At 42.6% G+C, this 17274-nt stretch overlaps 1 protein-coding gene across 1 annotated transcript in view; it reads right to left on the reverse strand.

The window, feature by feature from the left end:
• trabd2a (TraB domain containing 2A) overlaps nt 1–17274 on the reverse strand; it is a 48588-nt gene that overhangs the window by 17706 nt on the left and 13608 nt on the right. Inside the window, exons 3-4 of the mRNA XM_053887801.1 lie at nt 6073–6219; nt 5816–5990 (exon numbers count right to left, since the gene is read on the reverse strand). Coding sequence (XP_053743776.1) covers nt 5816–5990; nt 6073–6219 — 322 coding nt within the window. The remainder of the gene's footprint in view (nt 1–5815; nt 5991–6072; nt 6220–17274) is intronic.

Below are 17274 nucleotides of genomic sequence, written 5' to 3' on the forward strand. Positions count from 1 at the left end.
ACTGTGGCCCCTAGAAAACCTCAATGTTAAAATATCCAACGGCTAACATCAATTGTCTGTGAAAAGTACAGCAGCGTCACAGCCTGTCAGTCGCGCTGGCGATTACATGGCCACAAATATTGAAATTTGTGGTTACGGAGTGGATCTGGGGAAGAGCCATGATGCGCTAAGCAACTTGGGTCTGAATTTTCGAACATGGCAGCGTCCGTGGAAAAGAAAAGAGGAATTTGTATGAGAAATGAGCGTTCTGCCTTCAGCAATATGTAAACACATCCTTCTATTAGAGGCAGTGGTGCCAGCGTATGGCAGAGATTACGAAGCGAAGGCAGGGTTCAAATTGTATACATGGATTGAATTACTGTACCTTTGGAGCAGAGCAATAACTGTTTCCACATGTCTGTCCGCCTATATGTCACCATTTCAACATCATCATTTACGATGAGTGATGGCTCTGCATTTTGGGCGAGCAGAGGGGAAAACACATGACTCTGGCAGGTATTTACTTACACTCCAGCGAAATATATGGTCGCAAAGCACAAGTCAGGCACTTCACCGTGTTTCATAACATTTATATTTTAAGTGTCACACTCGGATATATTTAATAATACTGTCCAAATGTACAGTAATGACCGGATTTCAATGAGGATTTTCAGGAAACATTGATAATACAGACAAAGAGTGGATGATTCCAAGAGACTCTTTGGGTCCAGGTAGCACAAGCGAGTTCTGGAATACTTGTGCCGCCTGCGGTCCCATCAAGCTCAACTGAGGTTGAATGCTGGTGGCATCAATGATGCTTCAAATGACAAAAACTTCATCTAATGAAAGTAAAACGTGGGGGGGAGCGGAGGTCTGCACTCTCTGAGTTGTGTTCTGTTGCGTTTGAGTGCTAAACAACTAACAGTGAAGCAAAACATGATTTTTTTTTTTGTCACTCGACAAATTGTGTCTTTGAATGAAGAAAGCCTTCAATAGTAGCTGATAAAATAGAAGTGGAAAGGAGCTAAGGCCTGAAACTATCTATGAAATGTTGCAGTGAATCGTGACGATTTTCAGCCATGTCATATAAAAGTTAAACAGATGTCATATAATCAGAATCAGAGTCAGAATCAGAATCAGAATCAAATTTATTGCCATGGTCAGTGGGGAGCCCACTAACTAGGAAAGTGTTTTGGAATAAAGTGCAGTCAAAAATTAAATTAAATTTAATTTAATTTAAAAAATAATAATAATAAAATAAAATAACAACAAGGCTGTTCACGAATTTAACAATATAACTTGTAACACAATTGCTGTCTATCAGGGGATCAATATAGACATTCATTCAAGTGGACTTATGCATCCAATGCTGACTCTGGAAGCATCCAACGTGTTGCATGTTGACATACAGGAGTTTCAATTGAGTCAAATATTTCCACTGCAGCGTGAGGTTTCAACACTCTAGGACACAGAATTCCACTTGGAAATAGTTGGTAATCGACACGTTAGGAGTGATAATCCTCTCCTTTAAATTTAAACATTTAGGTAACAAAATTTATCAAAGAAGCGGCGATATAATAAAAAAGTAAAAAAATAGTCTAATAAAAACAATGTATTATTTTCATATGCATATTAAAGTAGTATATTCACGTTTCAGAAAAGAGGGTTAATACAACAATGAATAAAAGTTAGAAACTGGACCAGAACCCCTTTGGTCTCCGTCCGAGAAAGCATAAGTGAACACACATTTTCATCTAAAACAGAAACACTGTAGCCTGGTTTTCACAGAAGCAGAGAAGAAAATAGTCATTTGTCTGCTATATTTCATACTTTGTATCATCGGTCCAGACAAACAAACACGGAGACATGAGGTTTCAATAAATGGTGAAACAGAGCTTCCAAATGCGTAGCCCCAGCAGCATAAAAGGTAATTTGACAGTAAAATGTCTATAATAAACTGTTATTTATTTGTCCTAGCAAGAGACAGAACCCTCAAACATTTTCCACATAGTTGAGGGAGGAATCTGCTGATGACTGGCAGACTGATGGAATCATTATATGTGGGAATGAGATACATGAATGTGGTTACTAATTCTTGTAAATCACATTAAAGCACAAGTTGAGCCAGAATAATTTCAGGTTACACATGTTTGTTAAACTTCTAATGTGGGAAATTGGAAACTTGTGCTTCTCATATTTTGGCACAGTGAGGCTTGTAGTTTCTGAGGCAAGCGGACGTCAAATTACTTTTTAACTGAAAAGAAAGTTTGGTAACATTTAATAAATGTATGCTGGAGCACAATTAATGCTCTATTTGGTAGGACACATCCAACCCATTCTCACTCCCAAGGCACCAAAAAACAACACAAGGTACTCTACGCTTGGTATATGTGGCCCCTTATGTGACTGCCCTTGTTACTGACCGTGCCGTCGAAGTCACTGTGACAACCTCTGTCTTTTTTTTAACACGACAAGTCAATGGCCTCAGTCAACACAGGATGGAATGGTCACTTGACAAGAGCCGCCATCTGACTCCTTGTGAGTGCGAATGCGAAGTCAAGGTATTTTCATTTTATGTGGCCCACTGGATCATAGAAGCAGCGTCACTTGTGTTACGACACTGACTCAGAGGTGGTATGGTCAAATTACCCTGTGATGACCAAATTATAGATGTAACACATTGTGATTTGACTCTGCAATGTTACATGGAATTTGACTCATGGAACTCGAACACTGAATTTGACAAGGAGGTATGATGGATAACATCATTAATGTCCTTGTGAAATGGTGTCAGTCCTTAAGGTTCTGCCAGGGGCGGATCTCTGCACAATAGGGATGGGCAATATGGACAAAAAAGTTATCGCGATAAATGTCGTAATTTTGGCGATAGCGACATTAGACATTAGAGTCTCTCTTGAAAATGTTTTGTCTCCAACATCATTATTTGTTTATGTTTCAATATAATAGTTAACTGAGATGAGATGAGAAAAGATGAGAAATTCAATGTTTCACGTCCCTGGTCCAACCCAGGTATGTCTGACAGACTGCTCTGACAGATTTATTTAGGGGTTAAAATTGATGAAAAACCTTTTCACAATTCTCTCTCCTAAAATGGCTGTTTTCCTTATTGAAGATTTCGCAAACACTTTGACCGCTTTAGAATTTGTGGATGGTCCCTAGCTTATGCTGGTTTGTAGCATTAGAGCTGCCTGTGAGAGTGTGTCCGCGATCAGTGAACCCTAATGGGGACGTAGAAGAGGATGCCACCACCAATAGAGGTCCATAGAGGAGGCCCATCCAATATTCAACTATTTTCACCACGGTGTTTCGCCGAGGCGCCAGCACAGCGGGAAACCTGCATGTGTTGATGTGAACCAAGGCAGACAACCGCGTCAGGAAACCTATGAGGATCTAATAAAATAAACACAAATCCAGAGACTCAGAGTCAACCAATGTAATTATCGAAGGTCCCCTCTATCAAAAATAAGTTAAAAACTACGATCGTGAATCAAAGTGCACCACACTCTCCACAGCTGTCAAACACCACGGAGCTGGAGAGCGCGACGCACCATCACAGTCTCATCATGTTCATGTACACAAGTCTAATGCAGTGAGTGCGCCGCGTGTTTATCGAATTTATCGTGAGATGCAGAATTGTCATCGTAGAGATTGTGTTTAGCAGCATATCGTGTACGATAGGTTATGGCCCATCCATACTGCACAACACAGGTTTATAGGCTGGCACCACATAAGTCTATCACAAGGCAATAAATCAAATTTTGATGAGGAAAAAAATGATCTGCTTCCTCGATTGATCCAGTGCGTGGCCACCTATTTCATTTACTTGTCGCTGACACAGAACTGCAGCTGCGGTGTGTCACCAATATAAACTATATTTCCAATATAGTCTTTAAACAACTACATTTCTAACGCAAATACATAATTACCGTCTAGTAAATGACTTCAATGGCTTTGATTCATTTGCGATTAATCATGAGTTCGCTACGGCTTCAGTGCGATTAATTGCGATTAATTTTTAATCGACTGACAGTCCAATATATTGACAGATTTGTCAACTTGTGTTTGCATCATTCCTCTGCAATCTATCGGCATCTTATTGTCATACAGAGTTGTGCAGCCAGGACGGTTGTGAGGAGCGTTGATACAAAGACATTCATACAAACACGTGTCAAATGTCAGCATGTCCTTTTCTCGTACATGTACTGAGACACAAGATGGTCACTGATATGTGCAACCCCACAAAGGGGAAGTGGAGTCTGCATAATGACCGCATTGTAGAGTGAGTCCATGCGTGTGTGTGCGTGTGTGTGTGTGTGTGAATGTGTCTCCTTTGACCCCGAGAGGGATAATTAAGGACACATTTACCCATGTCTGTCATGAGCCTGCATGTGTGTGAGTCAAGATGTGTGAGCGCGGATGCGTGCGCCGCTTTGAAAACACACCGGCCTAATCTGCCCTTTGTATGCCTGCGACTCGCAATCCAGGACTGATTGGTCGGATCACTTTCACTCGCCAGCTCTCCCTCTCGCGCCCACGCCGGCACACACATGCACGGACTGAAGCCCACACTTTCTCACCCACGCTCCAAGCTACACACCTTTTCAGACCAAGCGCTTGTAAAAGTAGCTCCACTGGGATTTATCATGAAATGTGTGCCTTGTTCAGGTGTGCGTGTGTCTATCTCTGTGTACTTGCATGTGTGTGTGTCTGCTTTTCCTCAGCTGTTTCCTGCCAGTGGGCAACAGACTTTTCTTTTTCTCATGTCATGTTCTTGACTACGCGTATTGAACATCTAGTTTTTCAGCATCCGACATTTGGTCTGAGCTCAAGTCAAGACCTCTGGTCATTTGGGTCCACCAGCAGACTTTCAGCCACGAGGGCGTCTGGGCGTCCGGAGGACATGAAAAAATGGACACCCTCTTGTATCCATAGCAGGATTGTACCAACTGGTAGTGTTATCACGCTAGTTTCCAAGAAAGTTTTCCGCCCGGTAATTTAAATATGTTCGAAATTTGGATATTTTTTTACACTTTTGCAATCGTAGCTCGGCCATCACGGGTGCCATATTTGTTTACTAGTGAAATCTTGCGGTTATTCACGTCTCGCAAGTCGCCACACATGGTCAATCACACGTGATTGATGGGATGTTTGACGCTGATGACAGGAGGAAACTGCAGATAAGTTACAAACTTTAAACAATCGTTTAAGTCTTTTTTGCACTACGCCCCCCAGTGCTGTGCAGAGAGCTGCGCTGGGGAGCGTTGCAGTTCACTGCATGGCACACAGCACTTACCGAATGCGAGCAAAATGCTTTAACAGGGATTAAAATTCATGTGAGGCCACATTTATATTTGGTTTGAATAAATGAATATTTAAATGTGTGAACATTTACAAAACAGATAAACAGCTGATACAACTGTTGCTTATCTTGCATAAATATATATAAATGAACATGAACAAAACTGTAGACATTTAGCTTGTAGTAAGGGAAAGAATCATTATACAAAGATGTTTGGTTTTTGTTAATTTAACAGGCTCAACTGAGTAAAACAGTTGCCCTCGAAGACCCCTGCATCTGAAAACGTTTCTTATTGGACTCAGATTTTTTTTTTTGTTATTCTGGAACAAATAGATGTCTACAGCTTGTTTTTTACAAAGGAAGTTGTTAAGTCCGGAGGGCACTGGGATGGAGGTGGAGTTATGAGCTGGGGTGGGGCTTTGGACACCTTGTTTCAAAATCCTAGCGATAGACAGTTCACTAGTCTGTTGCCCAGGTTTGCTAGCAAGATCTCAACTCAAAAAGAGCGACTCCTACCTGCACCAAATGCAAAGAAGAAGCTCTTGTCCGGATGTTCCTCCAGGAGAGCCTTGACCCTCTTCCCCATCCGCTCGTTCCTCTTGTAGATGAGCTCTTGCCGAAAGTAGCTATCGATTTCCTGTGCAGTCACCTGCTCGCTGGGTGGCAATGTCACATTATTAAAGTTTGGGACCTGGATTGAAGACGGTGGAGAATGAGGTGAAATATTCAGGGGGGCTGTTGAAGAGGTCAAGGAGAATGGATCGCAGACAGACCTGGGAAGTGTCATGGTTGAAGATGATGGAGTTAAGGTCTCCGCAGTTGTAGTGCCTGATGAGGTCTTCAGTGGTGTATGGGACCTGTAGACTTCCTGCTCTTAATGACTCCTGCTGCAGCAGCGTCTGGTTCAGTGCAAATATCACCTAAAACAAGATGATGATTAATGGTCCACAAAGCTGCTTCAAGAAACCTCACATGATTTATGAACAGCAGCTTGTTCTTCACATCAGAGGTATATGGCCCTTGGTTCGTGACGATGGTCTGCTTTTGATAAAGTTGCATGAAAATGACTTACCACTAACAAAGACTCCTTCGTAAGTAGATAAATTGTACGGCACTGGAGGGCGAGGAGACAGTTTTACTGTCCTCTGCCAAAGTCTCTACGCTCTACTGCAGAGATTTTGCTTTTGTGCGAGCGTGAAATCCGGCAGTGTTTGGCGAGGGGACCCCGGTGAGCCTGTCGCCTATGATCAGTGCCGCAAAGACACACACAAAGTGAGAACACACAACACCTCCTGGAGTCTGTACACAGTATGACTGAGTCTGACAGATTAAAGAAGACGGAGGCAAAGCCCAGCACACGGGTCTCCAGTGATCACGCACAGACCGTGTAGACGTACGCGTCCATATTTACACGATACAGCTTGTTTACTTTCAGATCAACTCGAACTCTTTGCTGACGTGCGGAACTGAACTGCTTCAAACCAATGATCAGTCCTCAACGCTGATCCAGTGACACTGTCAGTTGAGCCATTGTGGGAGTCGGGGCATAGCCAAGAAGAGGAGGGCAGCGTGGAGCAGATGCCTTCTTGTCAAGGGACAAAGGACCCCTCCGTCACCCTCTCTTCTCCTTTCCTTTTGCGCTCCCTTCAGCTTTCATCGGCCGCGCATCAAAGTGATGTTCTGCATATGAAAAGGGCCCCGTCTTTATGCCACTCAAATTAGCCTATCGCCGCCCCTCCCCTACTGGTTCACAAAAAAAAAAAAAAACACCCTCACATCTGTGCCACGTCCGTGAAGGAAGGCCCTCATCTGCACGGTCTTCCCTTTTTCTCAGCGCTCTCTTCTACTCATTCTCTACTCGCTGTGCCTTTCAGCCCCTTAAATTATGGCTGTGAAGGGAAAAGGATGGAGAAAAGAGGGGGAACAGGGAGGATCAGTCATTGCCAGTTGAAAAGAAAGGGGTTAAAATGGGGCGGGGGGCAATGTTTCGAAAGCAGCAGATAGAAACAAAAAATGTAAGCAAGTTAGTGACGACACAGACAACACTTGTGCACGGACCAAAAGGAAATGTTTTCATCTTCAAAGTCTTCTGTCTGCACTTTCTCATTCGGCTGCTTTCATCATCTTCGCCTTCACTGCTGCCCTCTCCACTACGCACACAGGTTTGTCGCACCATCTTTGTGGGGTCTGCTCATTGCCGTAACCCTTTCCCCAGCCTGCCCCCCTAAACCTAACCATCCCAAACAAATAACTAAACTTAACCAGGACTCTGAACCAAACTGAAACTCAATGATAATGACCTTGTTGTCTTGAGGACTTCATCCACAAATTGAGGTGGGGTCCGATAAAAAGGCCCCACGAAGGCATCAGGGCCCCACAAGGAGGTGTTTTCCCCAAAATTGGTCCTCACTAGGATAGACAAGCTTAAACACACACACGGACACACCCTTTTCTTATATCAAAGCGAGTGGAGCCGATGAAAGTCAATAATTGTCCATTGTGATGGAAATGCTGCCTCTTGTTGGGATGGAGTGGAGTGGGCGTGTGCACACAGAACAAACACCATCACTCCAGGATCTTCCCACATTGGAAGAGTTCAGCGGTCTAGTATATAACGCGCACCACGACAAGATGCCAAGGAATGTCATGTTGTCTCTAAAGAGCAGACGACTTGGAAACTGTGACACATCATCTGTGGTTTGCTTGCGTCCATGGCGACAAGTTTCAGGTGACATTTATTGACAAATGTCACAGCAAAACTACAAATGTCAAACGCTCAAGGGGAGAAATCTGAACTTTTGTTACAAAATGGGAACACAATGCTGAAAGCCAGTTTTGCAGATGGTTCCTACCACCGGCTAATTTCAATAATCCAAAACAAGCTGATGACAACAAGAAGTGCAAGTTGCAATATCAAGTAAAATGATAGCCAAAGCATTCTATAAGTGCTGATCCTTGAACACAATGTGATGGAGCGCTCTATCATTCTTAACTGTCAACATGTCCACCATGTTTTCTTTTTTGGATTAAAGTTATTAGAATGGTGTGTCAACACATGTGAATATACGTATCCACACACAAACACATGCACATGAAACCTGGTCCTCACCCAAGTACAAATGAAGACTTAGAAAAGCTGCCCTGTTCTCTCCGTGCTGTGATGTTATCAGGGTAACACAACTCCCTATTTCTGTGCCCCACGCACACGTCCACACCCCTGCACGCGCAACAACAAACATAATAAGGATCTTCAGCTACAGCAGAGAGGTAGGAGCGAATAAAGCTCACTGATCGCATCTGAGAACCATCAGAGAGAGCAAATGAGCAGGAGCAGAGAAAAAAAGAATCTGAATGAGTTGTAAACTACCTTATCAGCAAATATGACTTGGCTCACTCAGCCTGAACACTACAGAGATCAGCCGCCAACACTCATACTATGACCCCTTTGTCTAAGAATACACAGCCAAAGGAGAAAAAAAAAAAGAAAACATGTTGTTGAAGGACTTGAAATCATGACTTCTGAAAGTGGCACAAACATTTATGACCACGCAGTTATGACCTCAATCAAAAACCTCATTCTAGTTCAGCAGTTTTCCACCCAAATGGATGGAACAAGCAACTCTCCAATGGGCCAAAACCAAGCAGAGTGGAAGCCATTTTTATTTGAAATTTGAGTCCAAACAGAATTCATTACAATTCTAAACTTTAGTTTTAGAATTTTCCCATTGACTGCACCTCAGAATTAACACACAAATTCAAAGCTGTTCCCCTACCTTCCATGAATCCATTTCTTTTCCATCTGTTTTTCGGAGGTGGGAACACGTGACCTGCCTACAGATTATTGCCAATAGTGATTTTATGTTTTTGTTTTATCACTGGCACAATACATCCAAAGTATTTGAACCCTCTTTACTGATAACAACCTTTGTGGATACAGCAAAAAAAGAAGTGAGGCAGTAAATGAAATAATAATTTGCAGAACAAAACAACACAAGAGCCCAAATAAGAGTTCCTATCAGGCCACAGATCTGTCTGACCAGTAGCTCCAGCTCTGGATGTTATATTTGAGGCTCATGTGCTGCAAAAAAGGCTGGTCATCTGATACCACGCAAGTTTCCCCATTATAGCGCCTTCGTGCCAGCAGAGCCTTGGCTGGCTGTGTGCCGCTGCTAGCTTCATATGTGACATGGTCCGCAGCGAGGTGAGTCCTGAAGTGAGTGAGATTTACTGCAATGAAATATTTGACTGTAGTACTTCCATGACCTATTATGGTTTCCATGACTTACATGTCGTGGTTCTTTGTGACTGCACACTAAGCTGTTAAAGTGACACTTATAAATTGCTAGAAAACAGTGAGCGGACAATGACCATCGATCTTAGGTATGACATCAACATCGGCTTGGAAGTGACCTAGTGTTTGTCACAAGGACAAATTTTGCTGGTTGAAAAACTGTCCCACAAATTAATGCTGATAAACCATGTTGTTGTCAACATTATTTTGAGACCAAATGTACCATTCATGTATGATCATGTACCACAAATCCACCGAGTACACCCTTTAAAATGTAATGGTTTTATTTCTTATCAGTATTTCATCATCATCATTTTATCTTGACATGTCTTTTAAACAAATTTGATCTTGAATAAAAGATACAAAATGCATTTATGGTTAAAGTTAACTAAACTCGAACCTAATAAAGCCGCTCTCGTGATTGTGTTTCAGGTGAGCGGCGTCTTCTGTCTATCTGATCTCATGGACAGAGTGAACCCTCTTGTCAGCTGGCAAAGACGGGCTAGTAAGTAGTTTGGTGAGACCAGGAAACGAAACAAAGATACACATGGCAATTCATCATGGCCTCCAAAGTTCATTTGTAACTATAGTACGATAGTAGATATCCACATTTAAAGGTTGTGTAGGCGACATCATATGGCCTAACAGACCAGATTTGACCCCAGGTTTTGAGTTTGACTTTAGTGCTTTTAAAGGTCACGACCGAGGCCCAACTTTTATTTGACGCATATTTACTTTCTAATACGTCTAAAACAGCCCAACACACAATTCCTCCTCATAACAGCCAACAAACCGCACTGACGACCCAATCTTTGACTGTGGTATCAGCGGCAGTGGAAAAGCCAGAGTAGATGATATGTATCGCGGCTGCACAAACTGGCCCCGCTTTGATTCAGTGGGTCATCTCACACACTCTTTCCATCCGCGCACACATATATCTTTCACCGCTGCACAAGCAGGCTTTCACTTTCTGGCTGAGAACTCACACACCCCCCGCCCCCGACTCGCACACAGACACATAAACAACTCACATCTGTCAAAGTTATCTTTATTGCCTCTGCACTTTACTTCGATATTCTCTCTTCTTGCTCTCACAAGCTCACCACCAGAAGATTAGCTCTCCCTGAACGCCAATATTCCTCCTATGATTCCACTCCTCCCTTCCCTTCTCCTTTGATCCTGTACATACCCTTCCTCCCTCTCCTTATATCGCTTTTTCCATCCATCTCTCCCTCCCTGGTTTGCTGTCTGCTTTGATCCCATACCTCCCCTCTATCAGCCAGGTCTTTTAAGATGTGACCTCTACATTCCTTGGGTCACTAATGACCTCCTCCCTACATGGATGTGTGTTTTTGAGAATGTAAGTGTGTGTACACCTGTACAAGATTAGGATTGAGTACACGTGGTGGTATCTGCATGTGCACATCGCTTCTCCTTGGATAAGCGCATATGACTGTGTGTGCGGATGCATATGACCTCCTCTGAAGTTTAGCATGATGAAAACAGTTCGAGGCACACCAGCTCCACCTCCGACATCTTTGGAGAACTAGAAAAGCACTGAGAGAGCAGATCATGTCCAGCCACACTTTCAACCAATGTTACGATGCTGCTTATGTATTAATTTGACACCCTTTTGGGCATTGTACACTCACTGATCCATTCACAGCAGGTGAAAATGAAGGAAGACATTGGGAGTAAAAGTTGTGCATGTGCGAGATGGTGAGTGAGGAGAGAGTATGTCTATGTGCGTTGGACATTTGGAGCTTCCTGACAGCTTACAAAAGAGACGCTAAAGACTTTCAACACCTGATGCTGTTACACAGAAGTGGCTTTTTTTTGTTTTTTGGGGGGTGGGGGGTGATGCAGTCAAGGATTGGGGGAAGTTCTTCACAATGCAAGCAATGGTGATCAAATCCATTCCTTTCTTTAGTCTGTTTGCTGAGGCCTTGGCGCTTTTGCTTGTTATTAAATGATAGTAAACCATATTTTCTACATTTCAACATTAGCTTGTTTGTTTCTATCTATGATGCACTTTTGTTGGAACATTTACTTTGTCTCTAATTGACACCCCCATTGAGTCAGTCAGCGCTTTTTAAATGTGCACAATTTGTCCTGTTCATTGAACTAACCAGTTCAGAATTAGACAGCTCAGATTTGGACAACCTGTACGTGCCAGCTTTGTAAAACCAGCTTCCTTAAGCCCTCACATGTCTCCTTAACTAAAATCAAAACTCAGAAAGAAAGTGCACAAAACCAAACCTTTACCAACTTGTAGCCATATATGTGAGGTTTTCAGAATGTTATGTCACTCACAGATTTAAACTTGTCTTTTTTTTTTTATCTGGATAATCTATTTTTGCTCTATTTCCTTATCATTGGTCATTACAAAAATACATTTTGACATTTTTTATGACTTTTCTAGGGTTTTAAAAGGTGTAGAATTCATGGTTGCCATTTCCAAATGACCACGAGGGAGGCAAACCCATCGGTTTTACCCCCAGCAGGCCTGATCTATATTCCAATAATTCTTGCACAAATAAAAAAAGAAATTCTCTAAATAATATTTCTTCAGACAACTAGCTGCATATTCTACCATTGCAGCCTTTGCTTTCTGTATTGTGGGTGGACATGGTCCCTTTTGTTGCTCCTAGCAATCCAAAACCCTTTTTCAAAGTCTGAGTGCACTTGCTCAGAAGCCTGCTCAGATCAAAGCATAGGTTTGGTGGTATAGGTTTGGGTTTGTGCACTTTTTTTGTGTTGATTTTAGTTAAGGAGACCTGAGCCCTGGTGGACGTTGGTTTAGAATATCCGAATATCTACAGTCGGCTCACAGACAAGTTTAAAAAAAAATCCTTTCAAACATTGTACAGAACAGCATCAGCTGTTGTTGTTAGAAACTATTAGAAACTCTTGAATGAACTTCCTCAGACAAGACCATACATTTCACAGTGTGGCATCAGTGTTATCATGACCACCACACACCTTTCACAGAACTTCCATACTGACCTCAGTGAATGATAAACACAGATAGCTTGTTCATGCACAGCTCTTCACGCACTGACCAGTAGATTCAATATAAACCTGAAGGTTTTCCTTCCTTTGCTCTCTCTGTTCATCTCCACCCAACACCCTCCTCTACCACCCACCAATCCCCTCCCTTCCACTCTCTGGCCCTGTAAAAACATTCTTGTGGGGTGCATTTACCTTGGTGCCTGGACGCAGCCAAATATTTAGCCTGTCAGAGAGAATCAGCCTCACAGCAAATGGCTGGAGGTCGACGGCTCGTGTGTATTGGGGATTCTGGTGATTGAAATGTCAACTTCTTAAATCCCCTCTGTGATCCAACCTCCACACACCCTGAACAAGCTGGACCGGTGAGCAGCTGAGACAAAGATGATGACTGAAATTCACCAGCGTTGATCACCATCTACACCTGAGTCACACCTGAGTGTGATTTAAGAACGTGACCACTTCCTCAGAAAATGAATTAACTTGGAATTTCAGCTACAAGTGAATGTAACTGGGAGAGAGCATCAAGCTACGTACGTTATGTTTTTTCTTCAATTGTTCAATAACAATTTGATATTTACTCATTTTATTTATTGTATTCATTATTTCACTTTATATTGTTTTTTCTCCTTTTTTTAACTCTTCAACCCAATGTTAGAGAGACGGCTCCAAGAGTTGGGTAAAAACTAGCGTTGCAGTCCTCGAGCTTGTTCTTGATCTTGAGACCGCTCTCAAGACCACTTTTAGGGGCTCAGTCATTTTGTTCAGTTTCGTCGTGTTTTTCTTTGATATTTATCAATGGTCTCACACTGATCCACTAGTTGGTCTCAGTGGGTCCATGTCTTTGTTCCTATCTAACCAGGAGGAGACCCAAACACCACTAAGGAGTCTGAAGACGGTTGTTAGTCAGACTGGTCCTGTTTGTTTCAGCTGACACTGGACTGTTTGAGATTGAGACTCCTTCTACATACTGTCTTGGTCTCATCTCAGTCTTGTTCTCAAAATATCTTGGTCTTGTCTCAGACTCGATGCTCTCCAGTCCAGATAATGTCTTGTTCTCAGTTGATGTGGTCTCGACTACAACACTAGTAAAAACTAACCGCTTCCTATGAGTTGAAAAATTTGCTTCACAATTTGGTTGAGCCATTTTGAGTTGAGTCATAGCTACGGCATCATGAAAGAGGCTGGACAGACTGGTGAAGAGGGCCAGCTCTGCTCTTCAGACTCAGGGAGGAGCTTGGAGGCAGGACAACTGTGACCACGATGGAACCTGTCCCACCCCTCTCAGGACACTGATGGCACTGGGCAGCACCTTCAGCAGCAGGCTGACTGGACTCAATGATCATTGTCAAACTTATCGGTCACTGCACCTTTCTTTTTCCTGTTTAAGCAATAATTGAATAATTTCCCTAATGTCTATATTTTGCAATATGTGGCTGCCTTATGTATATTGTTACTCTATGTAGTATACATTTTATATATTATTATTATCTTTACATTATATTTAGTTATTTATATATATTTTTCAGATACATGTTTCGGTAGATTTTAGATGTTTTTGTTTTGTGTTTGGTGCTGAAACAAGCCAAATTTCCCTGAAATACTGCCTTATCTTTTGTAATCTCTATTTCCCTATTCACACTCACATACCAAACCCCACACGCCACAAGGTGTGAAGTCCAAATGAAGCGAAGGTTCATTCCATTTTACACAAGAAAACATTGCAAGCCAAAAGGAAAACATCCATCAATCTCCTCTGCTCTCTATTGAGGAGATAGTGTCCATTTTCAGGACAGGAGTTTAGGAAAAAAAAGAACACCGCTGAGGTGTGCCACGCTGAGATTCCCACTGATACAGCTGCAAACACTTCATGAAAGACACACACTGACCGAGCGGGTCGCACTGTTGTGTGTCTGGAGATGGAAAGTACAGAAAATTACATCAAGATTTGGGTCAACTGTCCAGGAAAAAGGGAAGCGAAGATGACGATATTGTGAGGAAAAAAACCTCTCCTCTCTCCTACGGCTTTGACACTGCAGATTTACTCTTTTTATTTGATTCTAATCTGGTCCTGCACACAGACACAAACCGATTGACGAACACACGCACACACACACACACACACACACACACACACACACACACACACACACACACACACAGACTGCCTTGTGTTGGACTCAAAGGATTAAATTTACCACCCCATCGACATTCGAGAGGTCACTAATGGACACCCTCCATTATTACAATAACATTTGGGAAACACTCTTCCTATATCATGAAAACAAACACTGCCCAAATGAACATGATAAAAGTCTCCCACGCCCAAACCTTTTTTTTTTTTTTAAATCTCAGGCAGCGCCACAAAATCTTGAAGTAACTTCATGATACTTTCAAATTAAGCCACGCAAGAATGAACCGAGCCAATATTATTGGTTGCTAACTCTTTATCACAGAGTAAAAACTGGACAAGAAAACAACAAACCCACCTATTTTCAGACTCACAACAAATACATGCAAACTCTTTTGCTAACGCTATACATGTACAAAGTGAGTTACGTGCAGTTTAGCTCTTTCTGAGAACATTTGCACATATAAACACTCTCTTCATTTGGCACATTCCAAAGGTCTGTTATCGTGTGCGGCTTATTTCCGTAGCTTTTCAAGAGTTTTGATGAGCTACAGCCAGTTCCAATCACAGTTCATCAGCTATGGCTGCCGTGTTGTTCTTGAACAACAGCAAACTATTCAGTGCCTGTAAACAGCGGTCATAGTAGCATCAGCCTCAGTGCTTGGATGAGGGATTCCAACAGTGATATACATAATACATAAAACAAATACATAAAAAAATATATACATAAAACATAACGTGCACGGACCGATCAGTTGACCTACGACGCGCTTTGTTATTGTGTATAACGCAGCCTCTGTATGCAGACGTCTCCCGTTAGCTACATTTACTGACTGTTTTCTCTTCATATTGCGGTGTAAAACCTTTCCTGTCTCCGCACTGGACCGTGGTAGAGTGTCACAGGGGAGGTGCTCGCTCTCCTCCTGTTGTCGGCTGGAGCTGGGACAGGGATGAGGCGAGTCTGGGACAGAGCTAAGTGACTTGGTTTATGACTTTGTCACAGCCAAACTGCACAGAAGCGCACATTCAGAGCTGGACACGCACCGGGCACCTCTTCACTTCTGGAGAGACGTCACTCACTCGGCAACCCCTCCCACATGCAGCGGCCACACACATAGAGGAACAGCGCACCTGCAGCAGACACTCTACATTCACTCCTACAAAAGCCTGTTTTAAGGCTTGGAACGCATTATTTCTTTTTCCATTCATTGTAATGGGAAAAATCGATTCAGATTTCGAACAAAGCGCTTCTCGAATGGCTGTCTGGAACTGGATTGTGGTCCAGAACCGAGGTTCCACTGTATATCAACAACAACTGCTCGCCATCATTACAGCTACAGAAAAAGTAACAGCTGCATCTCCAGTCATCCTCATAGCTGCTTGCAGGGTTAGCATTTCCTGCTAACTATGGACACAAAGCGACAAACTCAGAGTCACTCAGTTAACCTCAAAATAGAACTGACAGAAACAGTCTTCTTCTACTTCTTCAAGGTTAGGGTTAGGGTGTTCACCTTGAATGACCCATTTTCTGAACCCTGCTAAATGTTGTGACTCTCTGAGAAATAGTTTATTTTATATCGTGTCACAAACTAATCGGAGCAAATACTTAAAGCTCACATAAATCTCAGACAGCAAAAAGCAGATGTGAAGACAAGTTCTAGTTGTGTGTTCTGCTTCAGAATAAAATGAATAGCTCCAGAAATAAAGAATGCATCCATTGGCGCGACAGTCTGATAGTGAAAGACAGTGGAAATAAAAGAAAAGCCACATGGCGCTATTTATGATGATCCGCAATTCCCTCAAACCGCTGTCCCAAATTCAGAACCTACGTCCTGAAGCTGAACAGGCCGAGCGGATGCACTCAAACACAGTGTGTCATTATCAATCAAAACATCCAGAATACAAGGGATTTGTGCACGTCATGGAAAGTTTGTACACACTGTCTAGGGGAAGCAGAGATGGAGAGGAGGTAAACAGAAGAGGGATATTTACTCGTTGGTGTGAGACGTCTGCCGCGAATCACTGCACTCGCAACCACAGACACATAAACAAACATGGAAATATGAAATAGCCTCAACTCACACCGAACATGTTGTCATCGTTTCAGAGGAATATCATCCTACACTGACAGGAGGAGGGGACAAGAAACCAGTGCAGCCAGACAAAACGGGAATATTTTTCAGTGTGATTTTGGCTCGTGCTGGATCACGTCTCGCACTTGCAATGGATCTGCATACCACTTCATTCACACATTTAATGATTTGTAAAGCTTTTACACCTCATATAAGAGCAACCTTCAGGTTTTTCTTTCCTTTCCAAATCCCTACTCAGACAGCAGCACATGCTGCTGTGAAACAGAAGCTAATACCCGGTGCTCTTTTGGTCCTATAACAAGCTTTGGAAATGAGGCAATGGTCGGCCATAGGTTTTACTGTTGCTCTAAGCGCATGGTCAGCCAGACTAGGAGAGAGACATCAGAAGAAGGCATCAAATCATTGCAAGTGTTGAGGAAAGTTGGACACTGAACAGCCAGAAGTGGGTAGA

Source organism: Synchiropus splendidus, chromosome 1, assembly GCF_027744825.2.
Source record: "Synchiropus splendidus isolate RoL2022-P1 chromosome 1, RoL_Sspl_1.0, whole genome shotgun sequence".
Classification (NCBI taxonomy): domain Eukaryota; kingdom Metazoa; phylum Chordata; class Actinopteri; order Syngnathiformes; family Callionymidae; genus Synchiropus; species Synchiropus splendidus.